The sequence below is a fragment of the Canis lupus genome, chromosome 17 (genome assembly GCF_003254725.2).
Source record: "Canis lupus dingo isolate Sandy chromosome 17, ASM325472v2, whole genome shotgun sequence".
In the NCBI taxonomy this organism is placed as follows: Eukaryota; Metazoa; Chordata; class Mammalia; order Carnivora; family Canidae; genus Canis; species Canis lupus.
The window spans coordinates 36,572,831-36,596,561 of record NC_064259.1 but is presented as its reverse complement, the minus strand read 5'-3'; the positions used below and the strand labels follow the sequence as shown (position 1 = coordinate 36,596,561).

Sequence of the window (23,731 nt, the reverse complement as noted above, 5' to 3'; positions counted from 1 at the left end):
TTCATGATAGTCACAGAGAGAGAGATAAGGGCAGAGACACAGGCAGAGGGAGAAGCAGGCTCCATGCACCGGGAGCCCGACGCGGGATTCGATCCCAGGTCTCCAGGATCGCGCCCTGGGCCAAAGGCAGGCGCCAAACCGCTGCGCCACCCAGGGATCCCCCGCATTGAGTTTTAAAATGAAGTGAGACATGTTCCTAAAACAAAAGGAAAATATCTTAATGAATTTAAAGTTTAACAGCTCTAACATCAGATAATTAAAACTGATATAATTTTTTTAAATGTTTGAATCACCATAAAACTATTCAAAGAACACATTTTAAAGAATTATTACCAAAAATAAAAATGAAAAAATTTACCAAAACCAAAAGATCAAACTGTTCTCATAGATCATCTGATCTATTAGAACTTGTAACCATAAATTTTATACTCTATTAATCACAACATAATACAATTATAAGAAAGCAGAATATAAAATTATGATAGGCACTTCTACTATGCCTAATATGCATAAAATATTTAAAAACTCCTCTCTACTATTTTACCATATTATTCAAGCTTGCACAGTTCTATAACAAATGCTAATTTTGTTAATTGCATAGGCAATACATAAAGTCCTTTCTTATTAGATAACAAATGTTATCTGAAATGGCTTCAAAAATCACTTTTTTTGAATCATTTTCAAAAATCACTTTAATACAAGCTTCTACTATGTCAAAGCTTCTCAATCTTTAATGTGTGTATGAGTCATCTGTGGGATCCTGTTACAAAGCAGATTCAGGGGCAGCCTGGGTGGCACAGCGGTTTAGCGCTGCCTTCAGCCTAGGGCTTGATCCTGGAGACCTGGGATCGAGTCCCACATCGGGCTCCCTGCATGGAGCCTGCTTCTCCCTCTGCCTGTGTCTCTGCCTCTCTGTGTCTCTCATGAATGAATAAATAAAATTAAAAAAAAACAAAAAACAAAAACCAGATTCAGATTCTGTAGGTCTGAGGTGGGCCTGAGCCTATATGTCTAACAAACCCCTGGGTGATAGTCATGCTGCTGGTCCAAGAACCACACCCGAGAAGCCAGGATCTACAGCAGTTACAGTCATCAGACTTAACTAGTATCACTGCTTGGTAATATTGATTTTCATACAAAAACAGTAGAAAATGTTTTCCTGACAGTCAATGAATGTGACACAGACTCTATCAAATATATACTATACTCACAAAATTATCAGAAGTAGCAGGTTTAGCTGTTCCATTGGAAACCGTTTTAGAGACTCTTAATTTTATTCCTTCAGCTATAATGAGAAACATTATGGAGATAAATACATAAAATCATAAAATATTATTTTCCTTCACAATCTCACATTTAATTACCCAAAAAGATTTATATATGTTTATATAGAGAGATTTACATATATACTAATTACTTATATATGTATATATTTAAAGGAGAGTTAATAGCAGGAGCTTCTGCAGGGTGCTGGCTTTAACATACCACTTGGAAATATAGAAGGGATGGCAAAAATTAATAGATTTCACAAATGTTTGCAATAACAACCAGGTTTTCAAGATGCTAGTCTGAATTCCAATTTAGAGGAGTTTAAACCAACAAGCAAACATAACCTACATATTTCCTTAAACAGTTTCAATACATTTTAAAGTTTACAGATTTAAAAAATTATTCAATTTGCAGTATCATATTCAAGAATAAAACACATCTTTGGCTATGACTTTTACTTCTCCGATGTGTACTTATGGAATGTGCCTATGGTAAAAATAAGATAGGAAAGAGTAGGACTGGGATACTTGGGTGGTCAGTGGTTGAGCGGCTGCCTTCATTCAGCTCAGGGTGATCCTGGGGTCCTGGGATCAAATCCAGAATTGGGCTCCCTGCAGGAAGTCTGCTTCTCCCTCTTCCTCTGTCTATGTTTCTGCCTCTCTCTCTGTGTCTCTCATGAATAAATAAAATCTTTTTTAAAATTTTAAAAATAATATAAAATTTAAAAAAAAAAAGGTAAGAGAAGGATTTTTTCCTTTCCTATTTGACCAAGGCTCTCCTTTTTGCCAGCAGTTTTAGAGCAGAGGTTAAGAGCATGAGTCCCGGAGCTAGACTGCCTGGCTCTCCCTATGCAACCCTGGGCAAAGCAGTTAACTTTCTGTAACTCAGCTTCCCCAACTACACAATGGGGATAATACTGATATCTACCTTATAGAGTTCTGATGAGCATTAAATCAGTTACTGTATATAAGGTCCCTGATATGTAATCTATATTCCATAAGTATTCACTTTAATTATTACAATAATTTGCAAATTGTGCTTCTCTAAAAACAAGGACAATTGGTACGTTATGATCATAAGTTGATATAATAAATGAAAATGAGTTTCCTCAACCAAAAAATATTTCCACGGGGCATTTAAAATTCCAACATTTGAGATTTATTCTCTTAGTGGGGCAATACACTGATTTTTCAAAATTGAGGCACAATATATATAATAAAATACACAAATTTTAAGTATAATTTTAATTTTAAGTAATTTTAAGAGACTTTACAAACATACACACTTGTGTAACTACCATCTCAATCAAGACATTTAACATTTCCATCATCACAGACGGTTCTTTAAATTCCTTTATGGTCAATCCTAAACATACCAGAAGCAACCATTGTTGTAATTTACATAATCACCATAGCTTAGTTCTTCCTGTTTTGGAACTTCATAATAGAACCATAATCCATGGACTCAATATTCCTTTGGAATTGGCTGCTTTCACTTAACATAAAGGTTTTGAGATTTATTTATGTTGTAGAGTTTTGGTTACTTTGGTTTGATACCGAACAGTGGCCCATTGTGTGGGTATACTACAAATACTTTATCCATTCATCTGTTGATGGACATTGGGTTATATCCAGTTTTAAACTACAAAGAATAAAGCTACTGAAAGTAATAGTGTATAGTAGTGTCTTTCTGTGAAAATCTGCTTTCATTTCTATCATTTTCTATCATTTTTTCTGGGTAAGTATCTTAGGGTGGAATGGCTAGGTTGTATGGTAGGTATATGCTTACCGTTTTAAGAACCACGTTGTTTTTCAAAGAAGTCTTACTACTTTACATTCCTTCTAGTACTGTGAGTGATCTAGCCGTTCCACATCCTCTCCAACATTTCATGCTGTCAGTCTTTTAAATTTTAATCATTCTAATGGATAAGTGGTGGTTTATCACTATGGTTTTAATTTTCATTTCCCTGATGACCAATTATACCGAATACCTTTTCATGTGCTGGTTATTCCTTTGCCTTCTTTGGTAAGGTCTATTCAAGTATTTTTTTGTTTTTTTACAAATTATAATTTATTGATTTAAAGGAATTTTACTTATATCCTGGATACAAGTCCTTTCTCAGATATATGCACTGAGGATCTTTTATTCCAGTCTAGGGCTAGATATAAGTCTTTTGTCAGATACATGTACAGAGAATCTTTTTTCTATTCTAAGCCTGGCCTTTCATTTTCTTAAGTTTCTCTTGATAAGTATTTTAATTTTGGTGGTCTAATTTACCAGTTTTTAAAATTTTATGGTAACTGCTTCTTATGTCCCAAGAAATTGTCTGACCCAAGGTTATAAAGACATTTTCTTGTTTTCTTTTAGAAGAGTTATAATTCTTTTGTTTCTGTGGTTTTTTTTTGGGGGGGGGGAGGGGCTGAAGGAGAAGGAGACAGAGAATCTTAAGCAAGCTCCACACCCAGTGTGGAGCCCAGTGTAGGGCTCGATCTCACAACTCTGAGATCATGACCTAAACTGAAATCAAGAGTTGGATGCTTAACCGCCTGAGCCACCTAGGCACCCCCAGAAGAATTATATATTTTCCCCCCAGAAGAATTCTAGTTTAAATTTTCCATCTAGGTTTGTGGTCCATATTGAATTAATTATTATTGTGATATCTGTGGCAGGAGTCCAGCTGATTTTTCCTCCATGTGTTTATCTAGTTATTCTAGCACTTTTTATTGAAAATAGTATTCGGGGGCAGCTCGGGTGGCACAGTGGTTTAGCTCTGCCTTCAGCCCAGGGCTTGATCCTGGAGACCCGGGATCGAGTCCCACGTCGGACTCCCTGCATGGAGCCTGCTTCTCCCTCTGCCTGTGTCCCTGCCACTCTCTCTCTCTGTCTCTCATGAATAAATAAATAAAATCTTAAAAAAAAAAAAAGAAAATAGTATTCTATCCTCATATAACATCTTGGTGCCTTTCTCAAAAATCAGTTGACAAATGAGATTTCCAGCTTGGAGCTACTTTAATTATTGCAATCCTGGGCAGCCCGGGTGGCTCAGCGGTTTAGCATCACCTTCAGTCCGGGGCGTGATCCTGGAGTCCTGGGATGGAGTCCCACGTCAGGTTCCCTGCATGGAGCCTGCTTCTCCTTCTGCCTGTCTCTGCCTCTCTCTCTCTCTCTCTCTGTGTGCCTCTCATGAATAAACAAATAAAAATATTTTTTAAAATAATTATTGCATCCCTTTATTATTATTATTAATTTATTTGTTACTTATTTGAGGGAGGGGAGTGGCAAAGGGAGAGGGAGAATCTCAAGTAGGTTCCATGCCTAGCACAGGGCCTGATATGGGGGCTCAATCCTACAACCCTGAGATCAAGAGTCAGATGCTTAACTGACTGGGTCATCCAGGTACTCCTATTGCATTCCTTTTTATTTTTTTTTTTAATTTTTTTTTTCATTTATTTATGATAGTCACACACAGAGAGAGAGAGGCAGAGACACAGGCAGAGGGAGAAGCAGGCTCCATACACCGGGAGCCCGACGTGGGATTCGATCCCAGGTCTCCAGGATCGCGCCCTGGGCCAAAGGCAGGCGCTAAACCGCTGCGCCACCCAGGGATCCCTGCATTCCTTTTTAAAACAAAAATTTTAGGGATGCCTGGGTGGCTCAGCGGTTGAGCGTCTGCCTTTGGCTCAGGGAGTGATCCTGGAGTCCTGGGATCGACTTCCACTTTGGGCTTCCTGCATGGAGCCTGCTTCTCCCTCTGCCTGTGTCTCTGCCTCTCTCTGTGTCTCTCATGAACAAATGAATAAAATTAAAAATAATAAATACAATACAATACAATACAATACAATACAATAAAATAAAATAAAATACATTTTAGTAACCTATTACATAGAATCAATTTGGTACTTCCAAAAAGTACCTTCTTCAAAATGTTGTTGCTTAAAGTAATAACAACAACAACAACAAAATCAACTGACGATATAGGTGTGGACTTATTTCTGGGCTCTATTTTGATACACTGATAGGTTTCTGTAATCTTCTGCAAATACCACCCTATCTTGATTAGTATAACTTAAAATTTTTATAGACTTGAAATTAATGTAAGTCCATTAATTTTGTTTTATTGAGATAATTCCCACACTGTAAAATGTACCGTCTTGAAGTGTATAAATTCAGTGGATTTCAGGATAGTCACAGAATTATATATCATCACCACTAATTTCAGAAGAATTTCATCACCCTAAAAAGAAACCCCACACCCATCAGTAGTCACTCACTACTTACTCCTTCCCCAACCCCTGGCAATCACCAATATACTTTCTGTCTCTATGGATTTACCTTTTGTGGACTTTTCAGCTAAACACAGTCATACAATTCGTGATCTTTATGATTGGCTTCTTTCATTTAGCATACATGTTTTCAAGATTTGTCCATGTTGTAACTACAAAAATGTTTGGGCTCTTTTAGGTTCTTTGCTTTTCCACTTTTATTTTATTATTTTATTTTATTTTATTTATTTTATTTTATTTTTTAAAAGATTTTATTTATTTATTTATTTATTTATTTATTTATTTATTTATTTAAGATATTATTTATTTATTTCCACATACATTTTAAAATCAGGTTAACTGGAGCGCCTGGGTGGCACAGTTGAGTGTCCCCCTCTTGATTTCAGCTCAGGTCATGATCTCAGGGTCCAGAAATTGAGCTCTGCGTCAGACAGACTCTGCACTCAGTAGGGAGTCTGCTTAAGATTCTTTTCTCCCTCTGCCCTTTCCTTCTATGCTCTTTCTCTAAAATAAATAAATAAAATCTCTAAAAATATAATAAAATCAGGTTAATCATTTATACTTTTTGAAGGTCAGTTAGAATTATTTTTTAATTTTTAATTTAATTTTATTAATTTTATTTATTTTTAAAGATCTTATTTATTTATTCATGAGAGACAGAAAGAGAGGCAGAGCCACAGGCAGAGGGAGAAGCAGGCTCCATGAAGGGAGCCCGATGTGGAACTCGATCCTGGGACTCCAGGATCACACCCTGGATCGAAGGCAGGCGCTAAACCACTGAGCCAACCAGGCATCCCTTATTTAATTTTTTGAAGATTTTATTTATCTATTCATGAGAGAGAGAGAGAGAGAGAGGCAGAGACATAGGCAGAGAGAGAAGCAGGCTCCATGCAGGGAGCCCGATGAGGGACTCCATCCCGGGACTCCAGGATCATGCCCTGAGCCAAAGGCAGATGCTTAACCACTGAGCCACCCAGGCATCCCAGAACTATTTTTCTTTTAATATTTATTTACTCATGAGAGACACACAGAGAGAGGCAAAGACATAGGTGGAGGGAGAAGCAGGCTCCCCATGGGGAGTCCAATGTGGGACTTGATCGCAGGACCCCGGGATCACGCCCTGAGCCAAACTGAGCTCACTCAGGTGCCCCCAAGGTCAGTTAGAATTATGATTGGGATTGTACTGATTCTACTTACCAGTTTGTGGAACTGACTGCTTAATAATATTGAGAGTTACAATTATAAACATGTATGGTTCTACACACTTATTTTCAGCAACTAAATGACGTACTGACATTGCCTTAACACTTAATTAAAGTGTTATGGTAAAATTAATAAAATGATAAAATGCAATGTAGAAATTAGTTGAAAGATTAAACTAGTACTAAAACTGTAATTAGAAATGCTTTGCGAATGATCAGGAAATTATAAGGATGTGTAATTCTAAAGAGCAAAAAGAGGTGATTTAGCAATCATCATTAAAATGATTATTAGGAGTTAAGAACAATACACACTAAATTATTAATTATTAATGTGAAATAGTATACCTACTTTAATACTTAGGCCTTAAAAGCAAACAGGTAACAAAGGCTTAAAGTACATTATGATCTTAAAATTTTGATTACTGACTTTTCTTTTCGTGATCGTCTAGCATAATAGGGGTTTTGTAGATAGGGTTTTAAAATTATTTTAACAGGAAAAAAATGTATCTGACCTTGCATCACAAGTAAAGGTACAATACAGTGGCCACTTAATAAAAACATATCACTCACTTATATTTTCAGATGGTACCATGAATTCTTCTATTTCATCATCAGAATCATCTATTAACGGCATGAAGGCATATCTACATCAGAAACAAGGAGGAGTATTTTTACTAACACATTTAAGCTTTCAGTTTTCAGTTCATATCTAAAAGCATAATTGCATACAAAAATATTTATGTTTTAAACATTTCTTAAAAATTCAAATAACAAAAATTTAATTACTCTCAAATTAGGAAAGATTATTAGTGGTGAAACTGAAACTAGAGTTTCTAAACCCTGCTGGTAAAAGCATAACTGGGTAAGATCTTTCTGGAAAGCAGTTCTGCAATGTTCAGGGAAGGGAACTTCCTGTTCTACTTTCTTCTCCATGTCAGGTTTACCCTCCCTGCCCACTACTTTTTAACTTACCCACTAACAAAATTGCTAATCTGACTGGTGAAAATAAAGCATAATGACTGAGCCACATTTGCTAGGTCCAACAGCATTCAGAAAGCATTGCTGATACTAACAATAATCCTAGAAACAAAGTGCCTAATAATTAGGGATTGGTTCTATAAATTAGGCTACATTCATATTATGGAATGCCAAAGAACCATTAAAAATAATGTGATAGATCAAGGGGTGCCTGCTTAGCTCAGTTGGCAGAGCATGCAATTCTCAGTTTCAGGGTCATGAGTTCAAGTCCACGTGGAGTCTACTTTAAAAAAAATGTGGCAGATCTATACAAGATGATATGGAAAGATACGTCGTGGACAAGGTGCAGAATAGTGTATACATGTATATATGTATGTATAATTATGACGTATTTTTAAAAAGAGAGAGAGAAACATACACACGGGTATATACATTTTCTTTTTTTCCTAGAAGGGCATTCAAGAAACTTCACGGCCCCTTCCTTGCGAAAGAGTGAGGCAAGGGGCAGATGGAACTTCCCCATCATACGTCATCAATGGTCTACCTGAACCCACCATTCAGTCTCCTCATGGTTTTGGTCCCACCCTTCCTTTCCAGCTTTATTTCCCTCCAATGTAAGTAGGTATTAACCAAGATGCATGCCTTAATGACCCCCAAAATATACCATGGCTTCCCCCACTATCTCAGAAAATGTACATTCTTTCACAGCTCAATCTTCCACTGTTCTGCTCATGTCCTCGAGGCAGAACATAAATTCTGCCTTTCAAGGAGTCTTCCTCATCCCTCTTTGGTCTTCCCCCTGGACTTCCAAGTTTATATACCTTTGATTTCACTGTCTTGCGTTATGTCTGTCTCCCTACTTGACTGTATACTCCTTTAAAGGCGAGGCCTACTCCCTCAGTTTTTATTAATGCATTTTTATTTGAACACAATAGCAGTGATCAACAAATGCTTGCCAAACTTGAATTTTCCCATGTTAGGTACCTCTGATTATTTGCTGATGGTCTCCACAAAAACATGATTACAATAAGGATAAGTGAAAAAAGGAAGCTCCAAAATGCATCATCAACCCAGCGTTCCATCCAATCCTGTAACAAGGACAATTCAAACATGAAATGTTAATTTTCTGATCAACATCGATAGATTTCCCATTCAAATAGCGTACAATGACAGGGATACCTGGGTGGTTCAGCAACTGAGGATCTGCCTTCAGCTCCAGGAGTGATTCTGGAGTCCCGGGATCGAGTCCCACATTGTGCTACTCCTGGGAAGCCTGCTTCTCCCTCACCCTTTGCCTAGGTATCTCACTCTCTCTGTGTCTCTTACGAATAAAATCTTTAAAAAATATAGTGTACAATGATAAATACTAATGAAATCTTTCCTACCAGTTCATCTTTGAAATAAGTATATGTTTTTTTAAGAAAATAAAAACTAAGAAACACTATCTTTATCAAATTATTAACATGAATGCCTACTTCAGCCTTACAACTAATCAGATAAATAAAACTCTAACACAAATTATATACTACAGTATCATAAAGAATTAGCATCATAAAGGGGCTTTCAAGGTCATTCGATCTATTTTCTAAATGAGAACAGTCATGAGGCAGGCTAAAAGAAGAATCAGAAGCAAGTTCACAATGGGTATTTTGACATCCATATCATATTAGAATTTCTGATGTTGAATATCTCAATGTAGTATTTTTTCTTTTTCTTTTTTTTTTTTTTTAAGATTTTATTTATTTATTCATGATAGAGAGAGAGAGGCAGAGACACAGGCAGAGGGAAAAGCAGGTTCTATGCTGGGAGCCCGATGCGGGACTCGATCCCGGGACCCCAGGATCACGTCCTGGGCCAAAGGCAGGCACTAAACCGCTGAGCCACCCAGGGATCCCCTGTAGTATTTTTTCTAATAGGTTACCTTGCTTTCAATGAGACAGGAGATTTTATTTATTGTTTGAAATGTTTCAAAAAGGGCTATTTAACATGATGAATGTGCCTTTCCATAATTTTAGGGTCAACAGAAAGATTTAGAAAACAAAAATAAAAATCCAAAAGATACACTTAGAACTCCAAGTGAAAAACCCTAAAGTGAGGGGAAGAGAAAAAAGAAATTCCAGAAAGTTCAGTTTCTTCTCTCACTTAATTATCCCTAAGGCAGAAATCTAGGATGCTCAGAGGACTGTTTGTAATGTTTATTTAGAACTAGAAACTAGCTTAAATCCAGAAGCCCCGATGAGGGGTTTTTAAAGTTTTTTTTTGAAGGCCTTTTACATTTTAAGTCTAAGAAACATTATCTTCTACCTAGAGAACCCACGGAGAGTATCTCCTGAATGTTCATAATGAATGTACCATCCTATAAGCATGTCAGACTAAAGGTTTACAGTACCATTTAGATACAAAACAACCCAATTTCATGATATGCAAGAAGATTTCCTGTTACCTTAAGTTATATAGAAAGATAATATTTTTTCAAAATATATAAAGGGGGTCTTTGCTGAGGGTCACACTGAGCTGCGAGGTGCTGCAGGGGTGTCTTTAGAGTCAGCACCATGGGAGAAGACATCAAGTCCAAAATCAAGGACTACCAGTCTGCCCCTTTTGACAGCCGCTTCCCCAAATAGAACCAGACTAGGAACTGCTGGCACAACTACCTGGACTTCCACCGCTGTGAGAAGGCAATGGCTGCTAAAGGGGGTGATGTCTCCATGTGCAAATGGTACCGGCATGTGTACAAGTCCCTCTGCCCCATATCCTGGGTGTTGGCCTGGGATGACCTCTGGGCAGAAGGCACATTTCCTGGCAAGATCTGAACTGGCTCCACCCACCTCTCCTCTGTCCTCCATCCTTCTCCCAGGGTGGTGAAGGGGGACCTGGGTACATGGTGATCCCCACCCTGGGATCCTGAATCATGGCTTAACTAATAATAAATACTCGTTGGAAAAGTGTAAGACTGTGTATGTGTAAAAGAACTGGGTGATCGGGCAAGAAGCTGGGATGGGAATTAATACCTTGACCAAAAAGAGGGACTTCAGAGGGATTGTTTTCTTCTGTTTTGCTTTGTTTTATGTTACTAAATTGACCACCTTCTTTATACCAGACAATATAGTGAGTGATTATAGCCTCAGGCCCCTGTATGTGCAAAAATTTATCTGTATGTTCCCCTTTATCATCTATACAATTTCAAAAAACTTTTCTTATGCAATTTTTGAACCACATAGAAACAGTGTAATAAAAATTGTGTACCCATCAAAAAATATATATATATATAAAGGGAAGAGCATAATTTGAAAAGCAGATTTAGGAGGAACTTTTTCAGATTCACTTAAAGGAGGCAAAAGTTCTTATAATTCTATGTAAAATAATTCAAACTAAGCTGAAAATCTCCACTTAAATTGCCTCTGTTTACAAACACAAACTACATTCTTCAAAATTACCCAAACTGGTATAATTAAAAATGAAAAACTATTTAAATAGGAAGGTTATACTTACTGATTGACATTTTGCAATTCTAAATGTCTTAGTTGTCCATACCATAAACACTATAGAAGCTGAAACACATCAAAAGAGTCATCTTTAAAGGAACATGCAATACTGAAATAATTTATTATAATATAAAAAATTAAATAGCTTACCCAGTACAGCAAAGATCAGAGTATTTGTAAAGTGCCTGTATAAAGAAAATTTCACTGTGTTCTTTCTTAGCCTTAGAGTCTTCATTGTTTGTGCCAAACTTATAAATATGTGCAAAAAAAGTTAAGGAAAAACATTTTAAATAGTAATAAACAGTTAAAAAACAAAGAATCGTCTACATTTCTAAAATTAGTACTGCTATAGTTCCTATAAAAACACAGAAAATATTATTTAAGCCAATACTGTATTATCATGATATTGATTTTTATCACAGATTTTGCTTTACCATTTACCATGGTCTGAACTAAATAAACTTTGAGGAAGACAACAAGCAAGAACCTCTATGATGTTCTCCTTCAATGTCAAGCTCCCAAAGCATAGGGCAGAGCAGTATATACACTAAACAACGAGCCCACCTTAGGTCAGACACTTACAGATCATATTATGACATGCTCTTTGGCTTTTGCCTTTGTCTCTGTTTCTTACTTTGTTCTTTCTAGTCTACTCTCATTTTATCCTCTCAATGACCATAATTAAGACTTAGGTCATCTATCAATTCCATTGTATGAACTGAAAAATGAAATATGTCAAATAAAACAAATTGGGACTTAGGCCAGGAAAGACTTCATTCAAAAGGTTATTGCAGATGAGGCTTATTACAATGGGGAGAATGTTCTAACTCTAAGATCTGAGAGAGTCCCACAAGTCAGGCCAGACAGGGCTTTGTTTTTATAGGGAGGGGAAAACAAGACTGGAAAGCAGATGTGGGGAAGTGGGTGGTGTGACTAGACAGCTGCTCTGGGAGTGACTTTCCCTGAGGTGTGCAGATTCTCAAGAGGGGCACTGAGGAGGACTGTGCTGGACGAAGCTCAGGGACCTGGGGAAGGAGACGGCTGGTGGTCTGGTTAGATTGGTGTCTGAGTCCAGCCTGGTGTTCTGGTCAGAATGGTCAGGAGGGTCTGTGTCTGGGAAGGCCAGACATAGGTAACAAGGGGGCATCTGGGAGTCTCGTGAAAGTCCTATTGGGAAGGGAGGTCCTTTGTAGTAAGCCTTTTCCACAGAAGATGAAAGGGTAGGGGTTTTCTTAACCTGTTTTCTATGAGCACAGGGATCAGGTAAAGCTCAACATTGTCAAGTATGAAGAAGCAAAAAGGGGCTTCTCTACTGACTCTTCAGCAGTGAAGCTGGGATTCAAGCCAGAGTTCTCTCTTTGTAAAAGGGGTGCTTCCTCTGGAGCACATCACCACATTTTGTTCGTGATCCATATGCTGAAAATAGCAGAGTGGAGCAAAAGAACTGAAGTGGCAAATTTTGTATTTATGCCTATTTTAAATTCCAAATACTTCACAAATCAGAACCTTCATGGAAGCACTCAAATTATCAAAACTGCTATTCAGTCCTCTTAAATGACCAGTGAATTGCAAAAGAAGATCAATTTCTAAAATAACACAATTCAACCAATTACTGTCAGAATTTATTAAAAAAAGCATTATCAAGACAAATATTTTAAATTCTTGACTAAAATGAATTTTCTATGTTAAAAATATGGTCTCATTTAATAATTCAATAGTATTTCTTAGAAGCCAAGGAATAAAAAGATCAAACGTAAATTCAAAACTGCCTAAACCTCCACTTACCAAGACATTATTAAATTTAAGTAAAGCTTAGATCATTTCTTCCATTAAAGGAAAGTGGTTACGAAAGCAAACAGGCTTGGTTATCCTGAAGTGAGAAGCAATATGAACATGTTGCTGCAGTAGGAAAAGGATATCCACCAGCACAAGCCAGAGTCAAGAAGAGAGAGAGGGAGGCTGGCCAGAAGCACAAGATCAGAATCATTTGCCTGCAGCAAAACAGCAAAAAATTAAAAACAAGCAGAAAAAAAAGAGGAAGAGGGCTTCATGAGAAAAGCTACGGCTCTGAATTTTTCAAGCTATTTTTTTTTCTTTTTTTTTAGAATCATTTTCTTACAGGATAGTTCTGTTAGGTTCATCAAAGCAAAGGAAGCAGGGTCATTATGCAAGCGCTCAATGCTGTATGTAGACCTGCTTCTTTTGCTTGCCATTTGTAACCCTTTAAGAAATCTACTCTTCCTGTAAAGAAAATGCAGATTTTTCATCTCCGTAAAGAGAACTGCCAAATAGCTATCTAAAAGCAAACAGGAAATTCAAGTTCAAGCTGAAATCAATACTAAATTTTCTTTCTCTCACCATGAAACACTAACCAAGATAATTTTAATTTCTGGACTTCTTTATGACTTTTATTTCAAACACCTTTATTAACAATATTAATCATTAAGCAAACTAAATCTTCTGGCTGTTTTCCTTATCTCTCCACTCCAATTTGGTTCCCTACATGTTGGAATGGACCAAAGTCAACATTCTCCGTACAGATGATAAATTGCTCTCATTCAAATCCAGATGAAAATGGGCCTTTAGAGCTGCTTATCTTTGGAATTTTCTGCCAAGTAGCATGCATTACTGTTTTTCCCAGTGAACTACCTTGTGGATGGTGAACAGAAAATCTTTGAAATACAAATCTATAAATTACCAGGAAAAAAGACAATACAGATTTTTAAAAAATGCAATGTCTATAGTTTAGTTAATTGACTGAAGAACATACTTGCTCACTTATGAAAGGCTCCAAGCATATGTAATTGTAGAGACCATTCCATATTAAGCAGGTATCTTAAGCTCACTTTCTAAATAGGCAATGACAGAAGAGAAGAATCTGGAGCTGGTAATGCTGAGACTAACAGCTAGGCTCACCTTCACTGCAATTCTGCCTATACTGATGCCAGGTATGTTCATCCTGCCTGCCCATTCTCCTCAGGTCAGCTGAGCTTCAATAACAAGGGATGTGGCTGCAGCGGAACAAGAACCACAGCCCCTGGGGATGAGCACTCACGGCCAGAGCACTGGTTGTGGGCAGAACTGAGGAATGTAGTTCACCTTTTGAACAGTTCAATATCTTTTCATGTGGAAAATATAAAAATTACGCTATAGGAAAATTGGTATCATTCTCTGAAACGATGTATTTTTTTTTCAACAAACTTGGATTCAAACAGAAGTATGACAGATTATTTTTAAGCACGTTCAGTCAGAAACAACTCTTTAAATGAGGTATTATTTCTTAACTAGACACTCTTCAGACAGTAGGGAATCCACGGATATAACTTTGGAGGTTTTTAAATGCCCCACCGCAGGCAAAACTTCTATGAGATGTGTGTTTATAATTTTCTGAAAAGAGGTTCCCCAGCTCTCATTTGACTTTCAAAGGTAAGTTCAGTCCCAGTACCCAAACAAGGGTAAGAATCATTGCTTTAGAGAGTAAGGAGAGTAAATACAAGGTTTTTTGTTTTGTTTTTAACGTGGAAGCGTACTAAAAATTCACAAACGGAGTTTAAAGAACAGACGGACTGGGTTTATAAGAAACCACCTACAGGGGCCTCAGAAAAGGCCCTGTTTGTTAGCATGCCTGCACAGGAAGAACACAGGCAGACTCAAGCCCTCTGGCTTTCCTGTGAGAAACAATGATGAGAAAATGGAAAGAAATTACAAGGAAATGAAAAAACATTTAATATTAAAAGCTAAAAGACAAGTATTGAAGACAGTGGAAACAAAAAACTTGGTAAAAAGAAAATCTATAGAAAAAAATTTCAGGTAGGATGTAAATGCAGAAGAAAAAGATAAAAATAATGTTCTAGGATATGTATAACACTGCATTCTGCTCTGAGCAGGTCACAATTTCTTTAGAGTTCCTCCCATTTCCACGAATATTAGAATTAGAGGGCTCTGCCTTGGAATGAAAAAGGATGGAATTTTTCAGACTCCACTGGAGTCACTGAAGCAGTGAGGAGTCCTCAAGAATGGGTTACCATGCTTCTAAAACTTCTCCTACTGTAATACGGCTTCTGCCCCACCAATGTCACTGAACCTGCTCTCCTGCTGTCTCATTATGACCTCTGGAATGACCACACAGGTGCACCTTGCCAATTCATCTCGCCAATTCCTCTCTCTGTAGTACTGTACACTGTTGACCACCCCTCCTTACCAAAGCTCACCCAGTCTTCACTCCAGGACAATTTCTGGGTTCTTCTACCCCCCTTCACCCTGGTGTTCCTTTCACGCACATTTCTACCTCCCTTCACCCTGGTGTTCCTTTCATGCACATTTCTACCCTACTAAGCACCATCCTGGTCCTTTCCTCTCTCACTGGTCTACATGCTCTTGGGTTGCTTCCAAGGGTTGTAACCTCTCTCATGAAGATGACCTACAACCATTATCATCACTTCCAATTCCTTTTATAAACCCAGACTGGGATTTCCAACTGTACTTAACACTAATGCCCTGGGCAGCTCAAACTTCAACCATCATGGTCCCTTCCCTAAATTCATTGCTTTGGGGATGGCAACACTGTCCCCAACAACCCAAATGAGACATACAGTACCTCTCTGGAGCACTCTTCCTTCTTTTCCCACCCATTGCTACTAAGTCTATCATCTGGAGTCTTTGCCCTATTTTTAATTCTCACCATCTCTTTTTTGAACCACTGCAAATGACTCTTTACTAGACTTTCTACCTCTAGGCTCTAGACTCTCCTTTTCCAGGTAATTTTTATATTTATAAGATTTTAAATAATTTCTACACCTAACATGGCATATGAACTTACAACCCTGAGATCAAGAGTTGCATGCTCTTCCAACTGAGGCAGCCAGTGCCCCTTCCAGGTCATTTTTAAATGTCATTCACGAGTTCTTTCTAACATATATTTCATCATGCTACTCACCCGTGTGGCTTTGATTCCCTTCTCCTTTCTCCCCACAGAAGGAACTTGAGACTCTTGAGCATGTCATTCTATCTTTTCCTTCCTTCTGTGATTCTCCCACACATGTCCAAGCTATTCTGGAAAATTCCACCACTGCTCCCATATTTTCACGGTTCCAACTATTTGTTTCCAGTTCTTCCCAGGATGCCTTTTCCCCAATTCTTTGCCCAGTTAATCTCATCTGTCCTCCAAGTCACAATTTAATGTCCATCTCTGTGATGTCTTTCCTGATTTCTGTGCTAGAATTACTTTTTCTTCCCTGTTAGCATAGCACCTCTTTAAGATGGCAATTACTATTGCTATATTGTTCCTAGTTATATATTTGTCTTCCCTACCAGAATATGTATTTCTTAAATGCAGGGACAATACCTTTATCTTCTCTGCCTCCTCAGTATGGGGTACATACTGAGCACTTAAGTTTGGTGAAGAGAAAAAATAAAGATATTCTTTGGGGAACTGTTGCTTTTTCACCTTCAACTAAATTCCTATATTGAGATTAAAAATAATGTATACCTATATTTCTATTACTACTATTATTACAAACTGAAAGTAATCGGATTTTAATGATACAACAAAGTACTTAAGGACATAGTAAAGGATATGAACCATACAAAAATGGAGTCAATAACTGCCAAAATAATGTCACCAAAAATAACAGCTAAATGGTTAGAACCCTGAAAGATAAAAACGGAGGGAAATCTGAATATAAACGTTTCATTATACTATAGAAATTATTACATGAAAAAGAAAAACAATTTAGCTCATCTTATCACTTTACAAAAGCCACATAAAAATTTTATTCCTAACAAAATTGTGTTTAAGCATATGGAAATTTTTGTTTTGGCAGCAACAGATGTTAGCTTGCCATCTACCTGGTTCAATGGTAATGTAAAATTGTATTACAGAATGGCAAATAAAACATGTCATGTCTCCAGACCTACTTAGGTCAACCGTTTCGATCTCTCCCATCTCCACACCAAACCTACTGCCAAGAGCTACTAATGAAATGGATTCCTGATCTTTCCTACTACCTGTGAAGGGACATAGAAAGAAAAAAAAAAGGGGGGGGGGCATGGAAGGGTAAAAACAAACCATAGATGAAATACTTTAATCAAAAGTTGACAAAAAATCATATTTAAAAGTTATATCTAAGATGTTGGCTATGCAAAATTTAAAAGAAATACAATGCATATACTACATCTTATGTGCGATATTTATCTTCTTTCTACCAAAGACTAGTTGCTGTAAATTATATATATAAATGCAAAGCTTTTCACTACTCTGTAGAAGTAAAAATAAATGTACCTTTCAAAGAGTCAAAGATGAATAGAGCAGGTGTATCTATTACAGAATGCAGATGTATCAAAGATAATAGAAAAAAAGAAGAATGAGGCTTTTAACAAACTGGACAAATGGCCTGCTTCAAAATAAAAAATACATGAAATAAACTTATATGGCAACATAAGATTATTCACTCTGTGCAGTGATCTGATTTACACAACTAGTTCAAAAGACACTTTAGGTAAAAATTACTACGTTCTTTGAATCAAGTAAGGTGCTGCTTAATCACTCAGTCACCAACCATATTACTAAGAAAAACCAAGAGCTAGAAACCTAGGGGTTTTCTCCGATATCTATGTTCTGCCTTTTTCTAGAGAGTAAAGCACTGCTGCCCACATTACCCAAGTCATTTCCCCCTAGATACTACCTTCTTGTGATTCTTCCAAGAATGGAGTCTGCTGAATCCCCAAACATTGAGTCCATGAGAGTCAGAGACTACTTATAATCAAATGAAACTTAAGAGTGATGAGATGTAATGTCTGCATGTGTAAAGGGTATAGTTAATTCCGTTCACTTCCACGTGTTCAGACCAAGGGTTAAGGAAGAAATGAATGTGTTCCAACTGCATAATGACAAAGATAAATTTCTTTATAAAGAATAACCAGGTGGGTTTTTGAGATGGAGCTAATTCCTAGGGGATGACATCAAGCAATGGCTTCATAATTGATCATGTTTTAAGAGGTACTCTGTCTGGACTTTGACTACTTTAAGGAAGTATTTAAAAAGGGAAATAGTCCAATAGGGAAAAAAAGCTCAAATTAGGCCTTTTTCATAAATGTTCTATCTTTAAAAATGTATCTCAGGAGATATAAAGTAATCTTATTTCATAGCAACAACAAAAAGGGATGGAAGTGGAATTGTGTGGTTTTTACCCCAATAACTCTCATCACGCCTTCAATAGCTGCAAAGATAAAGTAGAGAATTCCCAGTCCGACCACTCGGTGCATGACTGTTCCTAAACGGGGCCTAGAATGAGGGAGAGGAAACAGAAAAAAATAATAATAAAAGAAAGAAAGGCACCAGTAAATAAAATGCATTTGAATACAGTAAATGGCTCTATTTTCAATACAGAGAAATCATTATCGAATCGAATCAGCCCCTCTCCCCCCCAATCCAGCCACTGCTTCCTTGGTTTTAAGAAATAGTTTATTTCCTCTGAACAGGGCAAAACAGGCTCAGGAGAAACAGGCCTCCTTCTCTAGGACTAGATGCTGTACTGATACCCATAAAGCAACATGTTGAGGCTACCCAGGTGCCAGAGGATTAACATAACTCAGGAATTCACTTGCACAGGACAGAAGAGTAGCCTGAGAAACCTAGGAGGCTCAGTGGCAACTCGTGTCACTGGCAGGAACAGTAACTTAATTCTTTCATGAACATTAATTAAAAACTGTTCTGGGATACTTTTTTTTTTTTTTTTTTAAGAGATAATTCACTGATCTTCTGATTTAGGCAGAAAAAGAACAGGAGTATTAGGATATTGAATTCTATTCCCTTTCTTCTCTCAATACCCAAAAGAAGAGTGCTATCACACTGTAGTTTCCCTTCTTTACATTGAAAAGAATTAAAGTAACATTTTGATTCTTTAAAAATATCAATGATTTTGGAAAATGCAAAGACGGTGATTTCTGTGATGAGTAATTTGAAAACCGAACTAAAATTTCATGAAATTTGCAAATCACATAGCACAAACTAGTTTTAGCTCAAAAACCTCTTGCCAGAGTAATTAGAAGAAAAAAACTGATTTTGGAAAAATACGTAATGTAGTCACTTTAAAACAAACTCTAACTAAAAATTAAACTAATATCCACAGCTTATATTTAAGACTCTGTATCTAATATAGTTCATCTAAATTCTGACTCGTTATAGCCCCCTAACTAGAGTCTTCCAACAGCCAGAACTATGAGTGCTCTAAGTTTGTAACTAGAACTGTGGGGTACAAGATTCCGTATGAGGACTCTGTGGTCTGTATATTGTATTAAGGCCAAAAACAAACAAACCTACCAAAACCCCAAAAGCACATAAGAAGGAATCTCAATAAATACCCAATGGAAAAAAGGTTTTCTGGCTAAAATCTTGCTAACTACACCAATCTCAAGCTCACAAGTATATGGGTGTGGATTCAGTGCATATTTACTACATGCCTACTATGTGCTGGGGGACTGTGCAGGGGCCTTAAGCAGAAGGGCACAAGACAGGCTAAGCTCTTACTCTACGGAAGTCATATCCAAGTGGAAGAGAAGAGACAGCAAATCCTAACATATGCATCAAGTGGCACTATACAAGGGGTGAGGGTCAGAGTGAACGAAGGTGTGCACCACACTGGGCATCTTGACAGCACTAGCCTCCCTGGGAGAGGATGGTGAGCAGAGATGAGAGTGAGAAAGCAAACCATGCCTGGATCTGCGGGAATATACTTACAGGCAGAGGCCTTTACAGCACTGAGAGGAAATGTCTATTGTGTTTTAAGAAACAGCAACAGGACAGAACAGAGGGTTCAAAAGGGAGAATGGTAGGAGGTAAGGTCAGCTATCTGAAAAACCACAGAAGGGAATTAGAGTTTCACTGAGTGAGATGAACAGAAATGTAAGGAGATCAGAGTTGTGTTTAAAAAGGATCATCTTGGCTGCTGCTGTGTCTGAAAAGACTGAGAGGAGACCAGGGCAGATGCAAGAAACCAGTTAGGAGGGTACTGAAGTCATCTAGGGAGAGAAGATGGTGGTTGGACCCAGGGTGGTGGCTGTGGAAAGGAGGGGTGGGTTCACTGTGGATGATGTGTCCTGATTTTAGAGCCAAGAAACTGGATAAGCGTGCCCAGGGATGCGAGTCACTGGAATGGAGGTCTGGGGCCTGAGCCTGGGGCACTTCAGTGCTGGAGCTAAGGAAGATAAAGAGAGTCTAGCAGGGGGCACTGGGGAGGAGCAGCCAGGGGCTCTAAGACTCAAGCTGCCACAGGACCCTGGCACCAAGGCTGAACAAAGCCATGTGGTTTGGCAACAGAAGTCCAGGTGATTGACAAGAGCAGTCTCAATGGAGGATGGAGACAAAACCAGGGTATGTTCAGAAGAAAATGAGGGAAGTTGAAGTGGCAAGTACAGACAATGCATCTGAGAAATGATGCTGCACAGGAATGAAGAGAAATGAAGGAGAAACAGTGGAGATGGTTGGCTGGGATTGAGGGAGGTATGCTTTGGAAGATGACTGAACCAACAACATGCTGATGGCAGTGATGCAGGAAAGCTGATGACACCACAGGAAACAGAACCTACGGACAGGTGGGAGGTAACAGGATCCAGGACTGAGGCCAGGGGAAGGACTTTACCACGTGTCCTTCAAGAGGAGGAAAAGAGCTGTATGTGGTCCAGATATGGGGGGAATGGTACAGACTTGGTGGCAGAAATGCACTGGAATTCCCCTCTAATGGCTTCCATTTCCTCAGTGAGAAAAGAAACAAGAGTGGCTAAGACAGACGTGGGTAGGGAGTCTGAGGCTAGAGGGGAGAGTAGGGGGGATAATGGTCTTCCGCAGAGTGGGAAAGGGACCATCAATTGGCAAGAGGATCTAGAAACTGCCAGGGGCCCACAGGGTACACTTGAAGTGAGATGAGCCTGCAGTATGGTCGGGTGTTCTTCTCAGACAGATTCTGTGGCTTGGGTATGAGCCTGAAGTGGACAGAAAGATGGATTTATTGAGGGAGGCTGACGAAGAGAAAGGCAGAGGGCTTCAGGTATATGCAGACTTTCAGCATCCTGCAGGATCGATTGAAGGTGGCGGTATCAAAAGGTCAGAGGCCACACCAGGGTCAAAGATGGAACTATTAGGAAAAATAAACAGGAAAGAAGGTGACAGTTGAAAAGTGGATTGCTTAACATTTATAATGATAAAGAGGGCACAGTTCAATATAATAATAAAGTCTAGAAAGTGGCAGTAAGAATCAGTAATGGAGGGGGGGACAGGTGAGAGCAGTGGAGGTGGGGAGGTGAGATCAGGTTACTCATAGGATCACACACAGAGATACTGAAATCACAAGGAATTCTGACACATGAAGCATTGAGAAAGACAGTGAAGCAAATACTTGGGAGAGTTAAGGGCTGAGGGGAGAAATCTGGAACTTGAAAGGCAATTGCAGTGAAAAGATATAGCAGGTGATCCAATCTGAAAGCTTGAGCTTCTAGAAATTAGAGAATCTTAAGAATAAAGAACAATGGTACCAAAAAAAGGGCAGGGAGGATAAAGAGGACAAGCTCTTCTATGTTCATTCTTACTAACTCTCAGGATTGAGACATAAAAGATGGGCCTGAGAGAATCTGGAAGGAGTAGGGTTCTCATAGGACGGCCAGGTTGTAGTCTGAAATCTGCTAACCTGGTGTTTAGTCCTTTCCCCCTTAAAATATTCAAATACAATTGTAAAAGCGTAACCTGGGGCACCTGGGGGGCTTAGTCAGTTGAGTGACTCTTGATCTCAGCTCAGGTCTTGATCTCGGGGTTGTGAGTTCAAGCCCCTCACTGGGGGGAACGACAAAAGAATAACTATGTGTCTAGGAAATAGAAAATGGTTTGAACTTTAAGAATCATTTAAAATTTTCCTATCCTTAAGGTGGATTACTTATTCATCTAACTATAAAAAGCTACTGGAATTCAAATTCAAGATCTTTATTTTTTTTTTAAAGATTTTATTTATGAGAGACACAGAGAGAGGCAGAGACATACGCAGAGGGAGAAGCAGGCTCCCTGCAAGAAGCCCAATGTGGGACTCAATCCCAGACCCCAGGATCACACCCTGAGCTGAAGGCAGATGCTCAACCACTAAGGCACCCAGGCATCCCTCAAGATCTTTATTTGAGGACAGGGTAAAGTGGTCAGTACATGGAAATCCCTTAAAAACACCTTCTTGCAGGTATTTTCATATAGGATTTGTGTTATAATACTGAGGAGTGTCCAGTTTCACAGAGCTCCTAATGTAGAAGGGAGGAGTCACCAGATTGGAGGCACAGTATCTTTCCAACACACCAATACTTACTTCACAATGCCATAGCCCAAGCTCACAATGATCACAAGGAGACGAGCCAATGTCCTCTTAACCGCAGATATCAACTCTGCAAATATCAGTAAACCTTGGGCTGATGGGAGGAAAGATAAGAAATCATTCTGTGTACATCTAGAGGCTTGTCATCAAAATTCTAAATATGTACTGTGTATAACTATATTTGGACCTCAGATGAATTAACTATTTGCTTCAAAGGTCATCTAATCCAACTGATGTTTGAAAACCTCAGTAAATGGGAATTCATAACCTCCTGGAGAATTCATTCCATATTTGCTAGCTCTATTAGATACAACTTGCTTACATCAATCTAAAAGCTGTCTTCCTCAATTTCCCTCTGTTCTTGTTCTTCCCCTTGAGGCTACAAAGAACTATATACCTCATTCTCTCCTGCAAATATTTGAAAACCATAAGGTCCTCTAGAGTTTTCTTTTCTCCAGGATGCCTTCATCATTTATTTGTTTATGCTCACTGTGTGGCTCTAAGAGGAAAAGAGACACCATGTTCACTTCATGAAGATTATACTCTGGTTAAAACAAGTAGATAGACAGAACTCAGCATGGTGAGTGCTAGAAGCAACATAGTATCTCCTAGGACTGTGAAGAAGCCAACCTAATCTACATTTGAGGGAGGTGCAAGTGGATCTAGAAAAGCTGCTCAGAGGAAGTAATATCTAAGTCAGGATTTGAAGGAAGGCCTAGTAAAAATGAACTATTTTGGGGAAATAAAGAGGAAAGCAAAATTAATGGTATATGAAAAGGTATGAAGGAGGAAAAGTAAAATACACTGTAGGACGTCAAAGTTCAGTATGTCTGCAGCACAGTGTAATGAGGGATGTGAAAAAAGAGGTGGTGAGAGGTAGGGACAATCACGTAAGGTTTTCAGACCATGTTACAAGTCTGGATTTTATGCTAAGGGCAGTGGGAAGTCAATGACAGTAAACAAGGGAGTAAAAAAGGAATTGGCAAACTACAGCCCATAGGCCAAATCTGGCCCTATATCTACCTTTGTTAATAAGGTTTTATTTGAACACAGCCACGCCCATTTGTTTACATCTTCATGTGGCTGCTTTTGTGTTACAATAGCAGAGATGACTAGTAGTAAGAGACTGGTGTATGGCTTGTAAAGCCAAAAATATTTACTATATGGCCTTT

At 38.3% G+C, this 23,731-nt stretch overlaps 1 protein-coding gene and 1 pseudogene across 10 annotated transcripts in view; one reads left to right on the top strand and one right to left on the bottom strand.

Moving 5' to 3' along the window:
- TMEM87B (transmembrane protein 87B) overlaps positions 1-23,731 on the bottom strand; it is a 55,555-nt gene that overhangs the window by 11,368 nt on the left and 20,456 nt on the right. For 7 of the 10 annotated variants that reach the window (XM_049095511.1, XM_049095513.1, XM_049095512.1 and 4 more), the window contains exons 9-16: positions 22,554-22,653; positions 18,406-18,499; positions 16,796-16,866; positions 11,368-11,477; positions 11,225-11,283; positions 8,717-8,820; positions 7,325-7,398; positions 1,212-1,285 (exon numbers count right to left, since the gene is read on the bottom strand). In XM_049095511.1, coding sequence (XP_048951468.1) covers positions 1,212-1,285; positions 7,325-7,398; positions 8,717-8,820; positions 11,225-11,283; positions 11,368-11,477; positions 16,796-16,866; positions 18,406-18,499; positions 22,554-22,653 — 686 coding nt within the window. Of the gene's footprint in view, positions 1-1,211; positions 1,286-7,324; positions 7,399-8,716; positions 8,821-11,224; positions 11,284-11,367; positions 11,478-13,136; positions 13,209-16,795; positions 16,867-18,405; positions 18,500-22,553; positions 22,654-23,731 lie in introns of all 10 variants that reach the window. The other 3 variants (XR_007402921.1, XR_007402922.1, XM_025453948.3) reach the window with 2 other exon arrangements.
- Positions 10,219-10,683, top strand: LOC112664408 (cytochrome c oxidase subunit 6B1-like; annotated as a pseudogene).